General features: G+C 53.6%; 1 protein-coding gene across 1 annotated transcript in view; it reads left to right on the top strand.

Annotated features, from left to right (window-relative positions):
- LOC137435494 (uncharacterized) overlaps positions 1 to 13,611 on the top strand; it is a 58,898-nt gene that overhangs the window by 25,519 nt on the left and 19,768 nt on the right. Inside the window, exon 4 of the mRNA XM_078785088.1 lies at positions 11,528 to 11,578. Within this exon, the coding sequence (XP_078641214.1) occupies positions 11,528 to 11,578 (51 nt within the window). The remainder of the gene's footprint in view (positions 1 to 11,527; positions 11,579 to 13,611) is intronic.

The following is a 13,611-nucleotide window of genomic DNA, read 5'->3' as shown; positions in this document are numbered from 1 at the left end:
CGATTTGATTACACGCCAAATTCACCCATCAATAACCATCAGCCATTTCTCATGTAGGCCTATCGTCTTGTATAGGAGGACACAGGCTCTTCACTACTCGTCTGGTCTGACGAGCTCGCGGAGAGTTTCCACATGTCCATTCCTCACCCATTATGACGTCAAGGTTACGGGAGCCCCCATGGGCCCACCGTCCGCATGGCCCGCGGGCCAAGCCTCGTTAAAGTGCTCGCTAATAGCACTTGCCCGCGATGTGGTCGAGTTTACGGCCGTTTATACCTTTACCCTCTGGTACACAAATGGTCCGTATGCCCAGCACCTTCCGAGCACCGTCCCGCACCACCCGTCCAGACCTCACGGCCCCCGCCGTTTTATGCGTAGGTGTTCCTTGAAGCCGCGGTTCTTGAAAATTCCGAAGCTCCTCATTGCCGGGAATAATATACATTATTAAAGACAGGGAGTCGTATATTAGCTTCGGCTTTGTACGAACGACTTACCTTGGAACATGTTCGGAGCGCTTCGCAACACACCTGCGCCCGCTGCGACCACGTGACGGACCTGCGCTCGCGGATAATGAAAACTTTCTGACCCTTCAAATTGACCCCTGAACCGGCGTCGTGAGAAAAGGTGTTGGAGGAAGTGATCAGACACGCCGGGTCAGGGCGCAGGACGTCCTGAACAATCTCGTTTCCATATGCGATTACCTGCTGTTTTTTTGTTTTGTCGTTCGTCCAATGAAGAGTGAGTGACGTCGCTCTTGGATAAGAATGTGAAATTAAGGTTTTCCATGGGAATTCACAGAAAGCGGTGCTAAAGGTAGATGTTTGACAACCCTCGGTAGGTATTATAGGTCATGCAAGACATTGAGGCCAAAGCATCGCTGCAGGTGCTGGAACTCATCCAAAGTCAGCGATGACGTCACACTGGATGCGCAAATGTAAAATGCAAATGGGACCGATCCAAGTGCAGAGTCCCCTAGGTGCAAAATGAAGCGAGACCGAGTCTCGTGTCGTGGTGACTCATCACGTGCATACGTACAGGTGAATAAGTCGGCGGCCGCGCAGGTATCTCGAGCGCGTACCGCCGAGGTGAGGCCAGGTACGTGCCCGTCGTGGCCGCCTTGCGACGGGTACATTTTTAATTAGACTCGCATGCGGTGCGAGAGCTGCTTCTGATTGCATAACAGCTTGCATTGCCCGCGAATACCGGCTAACGAGAGCGGCACGTGGACATTAAGCACCTGATCCCAATTCATCTTACTCCGTGCTCACCACATCTCGTCTGCACGTCGTTTTCCTCGTCCCGTTATTCGCAACAGCTTTTCCACGTCGCCACTTTGATCGACGTGCCGGGTTGAGCTCCCAACGGTGTTAAAAATCCAAAAACGGTCCGTTTGACCGAAGGTGATGTCGCGCGCTGCACGTGATTTGCGCACGCGACGCGGACCTCGGTGAAGACTGGCGATGTCGAATCATTCGGATAGGCGGATATACTTTTGCTTATATTCTCGTGCAACATTCGATCGAAGATCCGTCTCGTGTCTTGGGGGGAACGCGGAGGTCGACCGACCAACGGGGTGCTGAAAATGGCGCGAATTCAGTTTACCGGTGGCACCGCTTCCTGTAAAAGACTCGATGATGGCGGCTACTCAGAAAAGCGTGTTTGAAATGATCGTTACAACCGGGTTTATAATAAAATGCTCAAAATTGAGCTCTTTGTGCCGCCGTTTCCACCGGAGCGTCGCGAAAGGTATTTGAACAGGTATCCCTTACCATTCGCGGCATCTGCAGACTATTGGTGTCTGTTATAAAGTCTTCTTTTTATAGTGTGGCTGTCTTGCATTAGATGGCTGTTAATCCAGTGTACAACATCGTCTCGTTTATAAACGTCACGGTGCTGATTGATGGTGAGTGTGCTTTCCGTGCCCGCACCACGCGCGTTTCAGGCCTAATTGCAGAAATGGCGCCGTTTCCCTGATATCACGTTCATTACATTCGTCACTTCTATCCGTTTTATATGCAGGGGTTCTTCTTCTTCTTTTCTTGATCGACGCGGGATCTATTTTATGCCTTGTACTCAGCGTGATCGTTTATGTGTAAAACGCTTTGGTTTAAACAGATCCTCGCAGGTTCGGTTAGGATGCGTTTGACGCGTGTACGCTACAGTTTTAGACTCCCACCGGGCACACCCCCACCCCTGGGACTCCACGACTCCCACCGGGCACACCCCCACCCCTGGGACTCCACGACTCCCACCGGGCACACCCCTGGGACTCCACGGACGACTCCCGCTCAATCCATGCCACATTCAGGACCTTCCGAAATGCTCTAGGATCTCAAAGTTCTTGAGACATCAATGGGGTCTACCTTGTGTGGCTTCGTGGGAACCTCAGTGTATACAAAAAAAAAAGTGGAGCACACCTTTATAGTTTCGTACTGGTTATCTAATATATAGAGTTCTCAGATTATTTACAAGCCTGCTATCTAATGTCATTCTGTTTAATGCTACCTTAATACTTATCATACGCAACAGCGAAATGTAAAAAAATCGTGTTTACCTGCTGATTATAATTGCAGGTCATGTTTAGGCGATGTATTGGTACGGACTTTCCTTATCGAAATCTTTTTCTTAGAAGTTCTCATTCCATACTGCACGTGAGATTGTTGGCGGAATAATGGATCTAATCATTCCATTCGGCTCCACGACACGACTCGAGGCTGGATATGACAGTTGGGCATGGAAAAGGGGGGCGGGTAAGAGTAGAGTTGTGGCAGAGGATTTCCCGTCTCAGAGTACATGACACTCACTAATGATACGATTCCACCTACAACCCGTGCTGTGATACGCAAGCGCACCGGGCGCGGCACCGGTCACGGCACCGGTCGCGCACGTTCACTAATGCTCTTCTGGAAATGCAAGTGAGTGAACACGTAGTAAAGTCTTTCACCGATAATTATTAATGACCCTGAAGGAACTGCGCTCCAACGCGAGTCGAAAGAATTGACGCGACCAAAGACGGAATTCGTCCGAGTTGCTTTATTGAAACAAAACAGCTCAGGTATTCTGACAAGCCCGTTTATCGGGCAGCAATATATATACACATTTATGTCGGGAAGTTTGCCCGGCAAAAGCTATACCGGGCATGCCCGGGTGTCAAGGGCGAGCCTTGGAAAGGCGAGTCTGGACCTGCCCGGGCGTGTTTGGCTGCGGCCTGGCAAGTCGAGGCTGGGCGTGCCCGGGCGCTCTGGACGAGCACTGGAAAGGCGATAGCGGGCGTGCCCGGGCGCTCTGGGCGAGCCCTGGAAAGGCGATAGCGGGCACGCCCGGACGCTCTGGGCGAGCCCTGAAAAGGCGATAGCGGGCATGCCCGGACGCTCTGGGCGAGCCCTGGCAAGGCGAGAGTGGGCATGCCCGGGAAAGACGAGACCGGGCGTGCCCGGGAGGTTCGGGCGTGCCCGGGAACAGTGAGTCCGGGCATGCCCGGGAGAGGCGCGTCTGGCCGTGTTCTGGCCGGTGCAAGGCGATTGTGTGCATCCAGCGGTAACCGCTACACACGCCCCTCCAGAATCGACCTGCACCGGCAGGGTCAATTTAAGGGGGGGTCCGGATGACCCGGCCGAAGCGACCCCTGGAGGGTCGTGGGGAGGGGTCCGACGTGGTGGTCGGCGGTCGAGCGGGGGGAACTGTGGACGGGGGGCGGCCTCGCCGTGGAGGAAGGGCCAACCGTGGTGGTCGGTCGACGTCCATGTGCGCCGGTTTGAGGCGGTCCACAGAAATCCGGTCCGGCTGGCCGCCGAAGTCGACGATGAAAGACTTGTCGCCCCGTCGCAGGATCCGGAAGGGCCCGTCGTACGGCGGCCGGAGAGGCCCCCGGTGCGCGTCATGACACACAAAGACGTACTCCGCTGTGCAAAGCGCCGGGGGGACGTAGGACTGGGGGCCACCGTGGCGGGACGTCGGCACGGGGGCAAATCGTCGGGCGGCCTCCTGGAGGTCCGAGCGCTGGCGAGCGGCAGACCAGGGACTGGTAGCGTCGGGCACGAATTCGCCCGGAACGCGGAGCGGCTGGCCGTAGACGAGCTCGGCGGCGGACGCCTGGAGGTCTTCCTTGGGGGCCGTGCGAAGGCCCAAAAGGACCCACGGCAGCCGGTCGGCCCAACCGTCGTCCTGAAGGCCGGCCATGAGTGCGGCCTTCATGGAGCGGTGAAACCGCTCGCACAACCCGTTGGCTTGGGGGTGGTAGGCCGTGGTGCGGTGCAGCGTGACCCCCAACGAACGGGCGACCACGCCCCAAAGCTCAGACGTGAACTGTGGGCCGCGGTCGGACGAGATGTCCGCTGGTGCGCCGAAGCGCGCGACCCAGGTGGCGATGAACGCCTGTGCCACGTCGGCGGTGGTGGTGGAGGCGAGGGGCACGGCCTCCGGCCACCTGGTGGTCTTGTCCACCATGGTGAGCAGGTGGGTGAACCCCCGGGAGGGGGGCAGGGGACCCACCAGGTCCACGTGGACGTGGTCGAAACGCCGTTCAGGCATGGCGAAAGGTGCCAGCGGGGCCTGGGTGTGGCGGTGGACCTTGACCCGCTGGCAGGCCGTGCAGGCGTTGGTCCAGTCGCGGATGTTTCGTCGAAGGCCGTGCCAGACGAAACGTGCCGACACCAGCTTCTGAGAACCTTTCCGGCCCGGGTGAGAAAGGCCGTGGATGGAGGCGAAGATGCGGCGCTGCCAGGAAACGGGCACGATGGGGCGAGGCTGGCCCTGGGAGACGTCGCAGAGCAGGACGGTGCCCGCGAAGGGAATGTCGGCCAGGCGGAGGCCCGTGTCCACCGCACGGAGTGCCTGCACCGAGGCGTCGGTGGTCTGGTCGGCCGCCATGAGCACGAAGTCCACGCCGAGGTGGACCGCGTTCGCGCTGGCCCGAGAAAGACAGTCGGCCACGGCGTTGTCTTTGCCGGCGACGTGCCGGATGTCCGTGGTGAACTCCAACACGGCGGAGAGGTGGCGCTGCTGGCGGGCCGACCACGGCTCCGTGACCTTAGCCATTGCGTAGACCAACGGCTTGTGGTCGACGAAAGCCGTGAACGGGCGGCCCTCCTGGAGGTGTCGGAAATGGCGAACGGCCAGGAATAGCCCGAGCAGCTCGCGGTCGAACGTGCTGTAGTTTAACTTGTTCGGCCGGAGTTGCCGGCTGAAAAAAGCGAGTGGCTGCCAAACCCCGTCCACCCATTGCTCATGGACGGCGCCCACCGCGTAGTTGGAGGCGTCCGTAGTGAGGGCGATGGGCGCGTTGAGCACCGGGTGAGCCAGCAGCGTTGCGTCGGCGAGGGCCCGTTTGGCGCTGGCGAAGGCCGCGTCCATGGCCGCGGACCAAACAATGTCATGCTTGGCCGGCTTGCCCCGGAGGGCCTCGTAAAGGGGCCGCATGAGCTGAGCAGCGCGGGGCACGAATCGGTGATAAAAATTCACCATGCCGAGGAACTCTTGGAGGGCCTTGATGGAACGGGGACACGGGAACGTGGTGATGGCCTCGACCTTGGTCGGCAGCGACACGGCCCCGGTCTTGGTGATGCGGTGGCCCAAAAAGTCAACGGTCGTCGCGCCGAAGTGGCATTTGACCGGGTTGACAATTAAGCCGTGCTCGCTGAGGCGACCGAACAGTGTTCGGAGGTGGAGGAGGTGCTCGGCGCGGGACGTGCTGGCGACGAGGATATCGTCCAGATAGACGAAAAGAAACAGCAGGTCGCGCAGCACGCCGTCCATCAAGCGCTGGAACGCCTGGGCCGCGTTCTTGAGGCCAAACGGCATCCGCAAAAATTCGAACAGGCCGAACGGCGTGATGACGGCCGTCTTCGGGACGTCGGCCGCCCGGACAGGTACCTGGTGGTAGCCCCGTATCAGGTCAATTTTCGAAAAGATGACCCGTCCCGCCAAACAGGCGGAAAAGTCCTGAATATGCGGGATCGGGTACCTGTCGGGGGTGGTAGCGTCGTTGAGATGGCGGTAGTCGCCACACGGGCGCCATCCACCCCCCAGGTTTGGCACGATGTGCAGTGGCGAGGCCCACGCGCTATCGGAGCGCCGCACGATGCCGAGGTGCTCCAACGCGTCGAACTCGGCCTTCGCCACTTCGAGCTTGGCCGGGTCGAGGCGGCGGGCCCTGGCGTAGACCGGCGGGCCCGTAGTGGGTATGTGGTGCTCGATCCCGTGCCGCACCACGACGGCCGAAAACGTCGGCCGCGTGAGGGCCGGGAATTCCGCGAGCAGGCGAGCGAACTCGTTCGCTGCCGGGAGGGCGCACGCCAGTTCGGTCGGCGCGGAGCTGCTCATCGTGCACACCAGGGAGCTGAAGGGCTCGGCGTTGACAAGGCGACGACGTTTGACGTCGACCAGCAGCCCGTGCGCGCAGAGGAAGTCGGCGCCCAGCAAAGCCATGGGGACGCAGGCGGTCACAAAAGTCCATTGAAAACGCTGGCTGCCGAAGCAGAGGGTGACGACGCGTGGGCCGAAAGTGCATATGGCCGAGCCATTAGCAGCGACCAAAGAGGGGCCGCAAACGGCGTCCCGCCTGTCCTGCTCGGAGGCGGGTATGACGCTCAGTTGGGCGCCGGTGTCACACAGGAAACGCCGCCCAGACGCTTTGTCCCGAATAAACAGCAAGTTGCCCGAGTGGCCGGCGCTCATGGCTGGGAATGAACGCCGGCCCGGCCGTTTCCCGACCTGCCGAAAGTGCACGGGGGCCGGCACGTCCGAGCCTTGTGTCCGAACCTGGCGTGGTAATAACACCACGCCCGGTCAGGTGGAGGCCCCGGCCGTCGTGTCGGAAGCGGGCGTGGCGGCCGCCAGTTGCACCGGCAGTTCGGCCTCCAACCGCGCAGGGCGCTCGGGTGTCGTGGGCGTCGCCTCGGACGGCGGCGGGCTCCAGGTAACCGCGCCGATGTGCTGGCCCGCCGAGGAGATCTTATCGGCTTCCCTGGCGAGGGCGCGGGAATCCGTGATCAACGTGCCAGCCAGGGCGAGGCGTACCGGGTGAGGCAGCTGGCGAAGGAACAGCTCGCGGAACAGAAAATCCGGAGAGTGCTCACCGAGCAACGAGAGCATATAGTCCATGCGCTCGGACGGGCGCGTGTCGCCGAGCTCGGGCAGAGCGAGCAGGCGCCGTGCGCGTGCTGCCGGTGAGAGGGCGAAAGCGTCGAGGAGGAGTGTCTTCAGCACGTCGTATTTGTCAGCAGCCGGCGGGTGCTCGAGGAGGCTCAAGGCGCGGGCCGCGGTGGCGGAACCGAGCGCCGCCACAACATGATGGAAGCGGGTGTCGTCCGCGGTGATGCCTCGCAGGGCGAACTGAGAGTCCGCCTGAGCGAACCAAACAGCCGCGTGAGCCTCCCAGAAGGTAGGCAGTTTAAGCGTCACTGCCGTATCCATGTCGGTAGGTCACCAATGAAGGAACTGCGCTCCAACGCGAGTCGAAAGAATTGACGCGACCAAAGACGGAATTCGTCCGAGTTGCTTTATTGAAACAAAACAGCTCAGGTATTCTGACAAGCCTGTTTATCGGGCAGCAATATATATACACATTTATGTCGGGAAGTTTGCCCGGCAAAAGCTATACCGGGCATGCCCGGGTGTCAAGGGCGAGCCTTGGAAAGGCGAGTCTGGACCTGCCCGGGCATGTTTGGCTGCGGCCTGGCAAGTCGAGGCTGGGCGTGCCCGGGCGCTCTGGACGAGCACTGGAAAGGCGATAGCGGGCGTGCCCGGGCGCTCTGGGCGAGCCCTGGAAAGGCGATAGCGGGCATGCCCGGACGCTCTGGGCGAGCCCTGAAAAGGCGATAGCGGGCATGCCCGGACGCTCTGGGCGAGCCCTGGCAAGGCGAGAGCGGGCATGCCCGGGAAAGACGAGACCGGGCGTGCCCGGGAGGTTCGGGCGTGCCCGGGAACAGTGAGTCCGGGCATGCCCGGGAGAGGCGCGTCTGGCCGTGTTCTGGCCGGTGCAAGGCGATTGTGTGCATCCAGCGGTAACCGCTACAACCCCTTGATTGATTACATTTTTATCACTTAAATTTAATCTCAGTACGTGTTATGATAATAAAGGCACATTATGACGTATTTTGCAGGAAATAATACGGAATAAATAAAAGTTACTTTTATTAATAGGTGGGGGGGGGGGTATAGGGGGGGATGTTTTTTCCATCACAACAGAAAACCGTGAGCAAGAAAATGAGTACCAGGGAAAATGAGGTATCAAGTGGGGACACATTTTTTAAAAACCGCAATTTTTGCATACCTATTATATAGAAGGCACCCGGAACGGAGGAAATTAGGATGGATGAGTCCTTTTTACAAACGAGTGCAAAGCACTGACTCAAGGTCATGACTTGTGCTAGCACTGTGCATCTTACTCAGGGGCATTGTGACGTCACAAGTTGAGAGTTTCACCTGCATTTTCTATGTAAATATCATCGATGTAATGTCAAATAAAACGTTGACTGAGACCAATCATGGATGGGTTCTGGCGTGCTGACGGATGGAAGGGGAGGTCCGGGGATGTACGTGGTTTCTCACTTTAATGTGGAGGCATCACCTGCACAGTACTAATGTGCAAGACCGCATCTGATCATGCGTGCACCATTTGTGGGCCTGTAGTTTCCGTGACGTCCAAACAAGATGTGTGCAAGAATGAATTGTCCCAATTCAGACGCTAGCTGCTCAGGTAGACGGTCATGTTCCGCACGGTCTTTCCATGATCCATGACCAATGTAAGGCATTGGGTCGATATTCAAAAGGGTGCTGAGTCGAGTTGTATGTCACCTGCACCCTTAACTCCACACAGGTTGTACCATCCAGGAACCAAGTCGACCCAAATGGATCAGGAGCAGGAGCGTATATCGACGAGCAACTTCTTGAGAAACCCTCACGTGTGCGTGCAGGGACAAGCAGTAAGGACACCCTGCCTAATGACGTCACAATGAGGCGGCATTGTCATCGACATTAAGTAACTCGAAAGCAGACTAGATCCCTTTTTCATAACTAACCTTTGACATACATTTGAGTCAAACCGATTGGTTGCAGTCTACTGCTTGTCGGAGAGACTCCAATATTGAGATAAAGGAGTTTTCTAGAAGAGAAAATTAGGAAGAAAGAGAATGCAACACAAGAGAAACTCCATTTTTTCTGCATAGGCCCTTGTCTTATACTTTGACCTTCCTGAAGTCCCTCAACAGAGCTGGGAATTCTGATGTTTTGATCAGGGAAAAGCAAATGAGGCCAGGCCAGCCCCTCGGCATGCTTTTGAAGCAGAGCATGGGGTGCACCGGGTTATCGTGGATAAGGTACATTTCAGATATCATAAGTGGAGACTGGCTCCTCTATAAGGCTCCATGGTGTAATTCCATAGTCGAGGATTTGGAGGCAATTTCATGTGCTGTGTGACATTTCTGTGGCATTGCGAGTGTGATTCTTTAAAATGCTGCGTTAACAGCTTCCTTCAATCTGTACCTGTCCAAAAGGGCTGTTTTGTCATAACTTCCTTAATATACCATTTTGTCTTTTTTTCTACTGGGATACTCTGGCTCATGGAGGATCTTAATTTTTTTGCTCATACATCAAACACTGCGTGGCAACAATGTCAGGAGGTATGCGTCCACCTTCAGAATGGATAAATCTAATTAAGAATTTCATTATGATTGTTTTTCCACTTCTTGAACTCCTATTACTACGACTACTACTTATTGAATGCCCCAGTTATTTCAACCTTCTTGTGGGAATGGCCTGCACACATTTTTGGCCCGAGCCAACGGCCAGGCGTGATGTCTGACTGAAGGTGGCAAGAATTTGTAACTTGTTCAGGGTTCCTGCGATAACTCACCGACTCGCCACAAAAGACACCGTGAGATCTTTCACGTCGTCCAGCTGATGCGAGCAGACGGGACACCCTCCAATCTGATGACAGTTTATAGGTGGATTGGAAATGAAACCCATAGACTGACCAGCTCAAAACGCAAATACACCTCCTGAGTGCAACACTGTTTGAATCACAACAACAACAACATGCATTTTAAGGCCATTTTCCCTGCAAGAGCGGGGGCTAGCCTTGCGGTCCCCATGACAATCTTCTCCATTTTGTCCTATTTTCTGCATCTCCCCTTGTTAACCCCCTTGCCCGCATTTCTTCTCCACCACCTTTAGCCAAGTCTTTCTCGGTCTTCCCCGTCCTCTACTTCCTTCTACATTCATTTCCATCACTCTTCTCAACCAGTCACTGTCATCCTTCCTCAACACATGACCAAACCATCTCAACCTGTTTCTCTTCACAGCATCAATCACAGGCTCTATTCCCATCATCTTTTGCAATTCATCATTTGTCTTCCTCTCTCTCAACGATACTCCGCACATCCACCGAACCATTCGCATTTCCACCCTTTCCAGCCTTCGTTGCTGCTCTACGTTCATTTCCATCACTCTTCTCAACCAGTCACTTTCATCCTTCCTCAACACAAGGCCAAACCATCTCAACCAGTTTCTCTGTTTAACTGAAGACTGTTTGAACCGTTCGTTCAATTTGTTGTGCATTCACTATGAGTCTATGACCCAAAAATTTATCGTACGACTGCAAACTATAAAGCTCTTGTCCACCATGCACAGTTCGACAACAAACTCTGAGAAGACTTAAAGGCGAATTAGAGGAACAATTGTGCAGGTGTCAGCATTGGCATCATGGGTGATGCCATAGAGCTTTTCCAGGAAGCGTCACGAATGCGGAATTTCAGGAAAAAAATTCCGACGGGCTGGAAGTGAATAAGCACCGTCTTTCATGATAATAAAAAAGTTTGATTCCAGCCCGCTATTCCACCGCCATAGCACTTGGTCAGCCACGCGTAAAGGGCTTATAGGGAGAAAGCAAACGCACGGCGAGGATGTTGACTCTTTGCAACAGTCTTGGAATCGGCCTCGACAGCTATTTTACATGGTGTAATGGCACACAAAGGGCACAAAAAATCCAAGAGAGACGGGAAAAGCGTGCCGACACTTTGCCTACAAGCTTGTCGGAGATGAGGGCAGCTTGCGAGGATGAGCTTATGGAGGATGTGTGCCAAGAGTCGGAATCACGGCACGCACAAGATGCGGTGAGGACGATCCCCCGAGCGCTGGGGACCTTAAGCCAGCCACGCAGTCGAACCACATTCCATGGATATCGCCGGTAAATACACACCGCTTGGCAAGTAGCCACACACAGACACAGCATGGGCGCGCCAGCTCTGCGGCCATCACTTTAGTTCGGAGTCTTTGCTAAAGATCGCCGAGTGTGTTGAGACGTCGTCGCTGTTGCCGTGCTCTTCAAAAGACCGTTCGGTTTCCACAGATGATTTCAAAAATGTGAGTTTATGTATGATAGAATGTTAGAATCCGCTGTTTGTGAATTTAATCCTCGGATGTTGGATGTTGCATTTTTGGCCGCCATTAGCTGTAGGTTCCTGATAACAGGTGCGTTGGCTATCGCTTACATCCAAACTTTAACTTTTACCTTGTTTTGTTTTTTCAGGAAATAAACGGAGATCCTAGAGCAGGGAGCAGCTACTTTGGAACAGCACAGGTAGAGTCCTAAAATACGGGACTTTCAAAATGACATATGAATGTTACAAGGCCTTTCGCACATGCGCTGTGTGTGCGTTTTCAGTGCCTCGCTTCTGCTAGACGGGGCTCTTTTAACTTGCCATTCCCGGAACTCTTCGTACAAAGACCTTCATAATGACATGGGCTTTAAGTTCCCTAATCGGATCGCTCAAGCGAAAATAGTTGTAATAGCAAGGACTTGCGGAACATCTGCGGTAAAAGCTCTTGCATGAGAGAATGTCAGTTATTTGGGTGGTGTATTGACAAACAGACCACTGCCTGTTCGTTCCCGAAAAGAAAAGAAAAATAACCTGGGTTTGAAGCAAAATATTCCCACTGTCTTTGTGCATATACTGTATAAAATATATCGTGGTTATATAGCTCGGATAGATGCCAATTGCACTGGCCCATTGGCTGACACCAGAGGCCTGAAGCCTAAGGATTGAAGCCCGAGGCCTCGACTACTGTGAGCTTCACAAGGCTCGTGACACATATCGGCTCCAATATTTCGATATTTGATGATCCTTCTAACAGTCGCCTTGGTTGGTTTACACTGAAGGGAAAGCTTATAGGGAGGGTGCAGCGAATGTGAATATGACAGCTCTGAAGATGCCTTTGGCTTTGCATAGCACCAACATGGTGGCCCTATGATTTTTCAGGTTACAGTTGTGGGTGGAGTCAGGGCAGCTGTTTAACCAATGGGTGGAAAGGAGTGCAATACATGGATGGATGAACAAGCGTATTATATAGACTAGCAGAAAGCTCGTGAAAATGATGTGTGACTCTTCTGTATTTTCACACTATTCAGGTTTGAAAACTTGGGCTAAAACTGAAATTACGCACAAGAACCTCAATTTATTACACAAATTGCTCATCCCTTCATTTGGGCGGTGTATAGGCCACAGCCCACCACTGTAGAAAATAATAAAAAAAATAACCTGGGTTACATAAAGGAAGCAAAAACATGCCTAATACTTTTGTGCATATACTGTATAATAGCCGGCGAAGCCAGTGTTGTGAATGAACGCGTACGTATTATATTGAAAAGCCAGATTTTGCTGGATCCCTTGAGAATTTCGAAGCTTTGACGCACCAAATCGCTCAATGGAGGCCGCCATCTTGCGGATGCGGAAGTATGCATAACAAATTGAAAAAATTTCAATAGGAGTTTGTTTCACCCGTCTTTTTTTGATTCACAATCTTATGCACCTCTAATTTGTAATTAAAATACTTTAAGACCAACCTCGGCCTGCATGGGCCTGGTTATCTTCAACGAAAATCGTCACCAAACACCGGAACCAATGACATTCGAGCATTTGAAAAAATATTTCAAAAACCAAATCACTCAATGGAGGCCGCCATCTTCCGGATGCGGAAGTATGCATAAAAAAATTGCGAAAAAGTTCAATAGGAGTTTGTTTCACCCGTCTTTGTTTGATTCACAATCTAATGCACCTCTAATTTGTAATTAAAATACTTTAAGACCAACCTCGTTCCCCGGGCCCACACGGGCCCTGGTTATCTTCAATGAAAATCGTCACCAATTACCGGAACCAATGAGATTCGAGCATTTGAAAAAATATTTCAAAAAAGCTTTTTACCATATTTCGGACGCTGAAAACGGCGTCAAATATTCTAAAATTGACGAAGAATTCTTTTTTAGAAATCTCGCGGCCGGAGGGCATAGTTTTTCACGGCCGGAAATATCCGAAGTTGAGACGGAATTCACCGAATTAATCAAGAAGGAAAGTTCATAAATTTTAATCTCATCCAGAATGCAAATGGTGTCATTTTGAACTAGGTACGGTACCTACTACACCTACCTACTACCAACTACCTAACCTACTGATGCCATAGTGATGGGTAAAATAGTGGCAAGAGGCTTTGGCTTCGCCGGCTCATTGCGGCTTTGCAGCCGGGTACTAGTACATCATGTTTATAGAGCTTGGATAATTCCAATTGCATTGGGCCATGGGCTGACACCAAAGGCTTGAGGTCTATGTGCCTTCACAA

The sequence above is a fragment of the Myxine glutinosa genome, chromosome 9 (genome assembly GCF_964187855.1).
Source record: "Myxine glutinosa chromosome 9, kmMyxGlut1.1, whole genome shotgun sequence".
NCBI lineage: Eukaryota > Metazoa > Chordata > Myxini > Myxiniformes > Myxinidae > Myxine > Myxine glutinosa.
The sequence above is the reverse complement of the archived record's forward strand: the minus strand, read 5'-3'. Positions and strand labels throughout refer to the sequence as shown.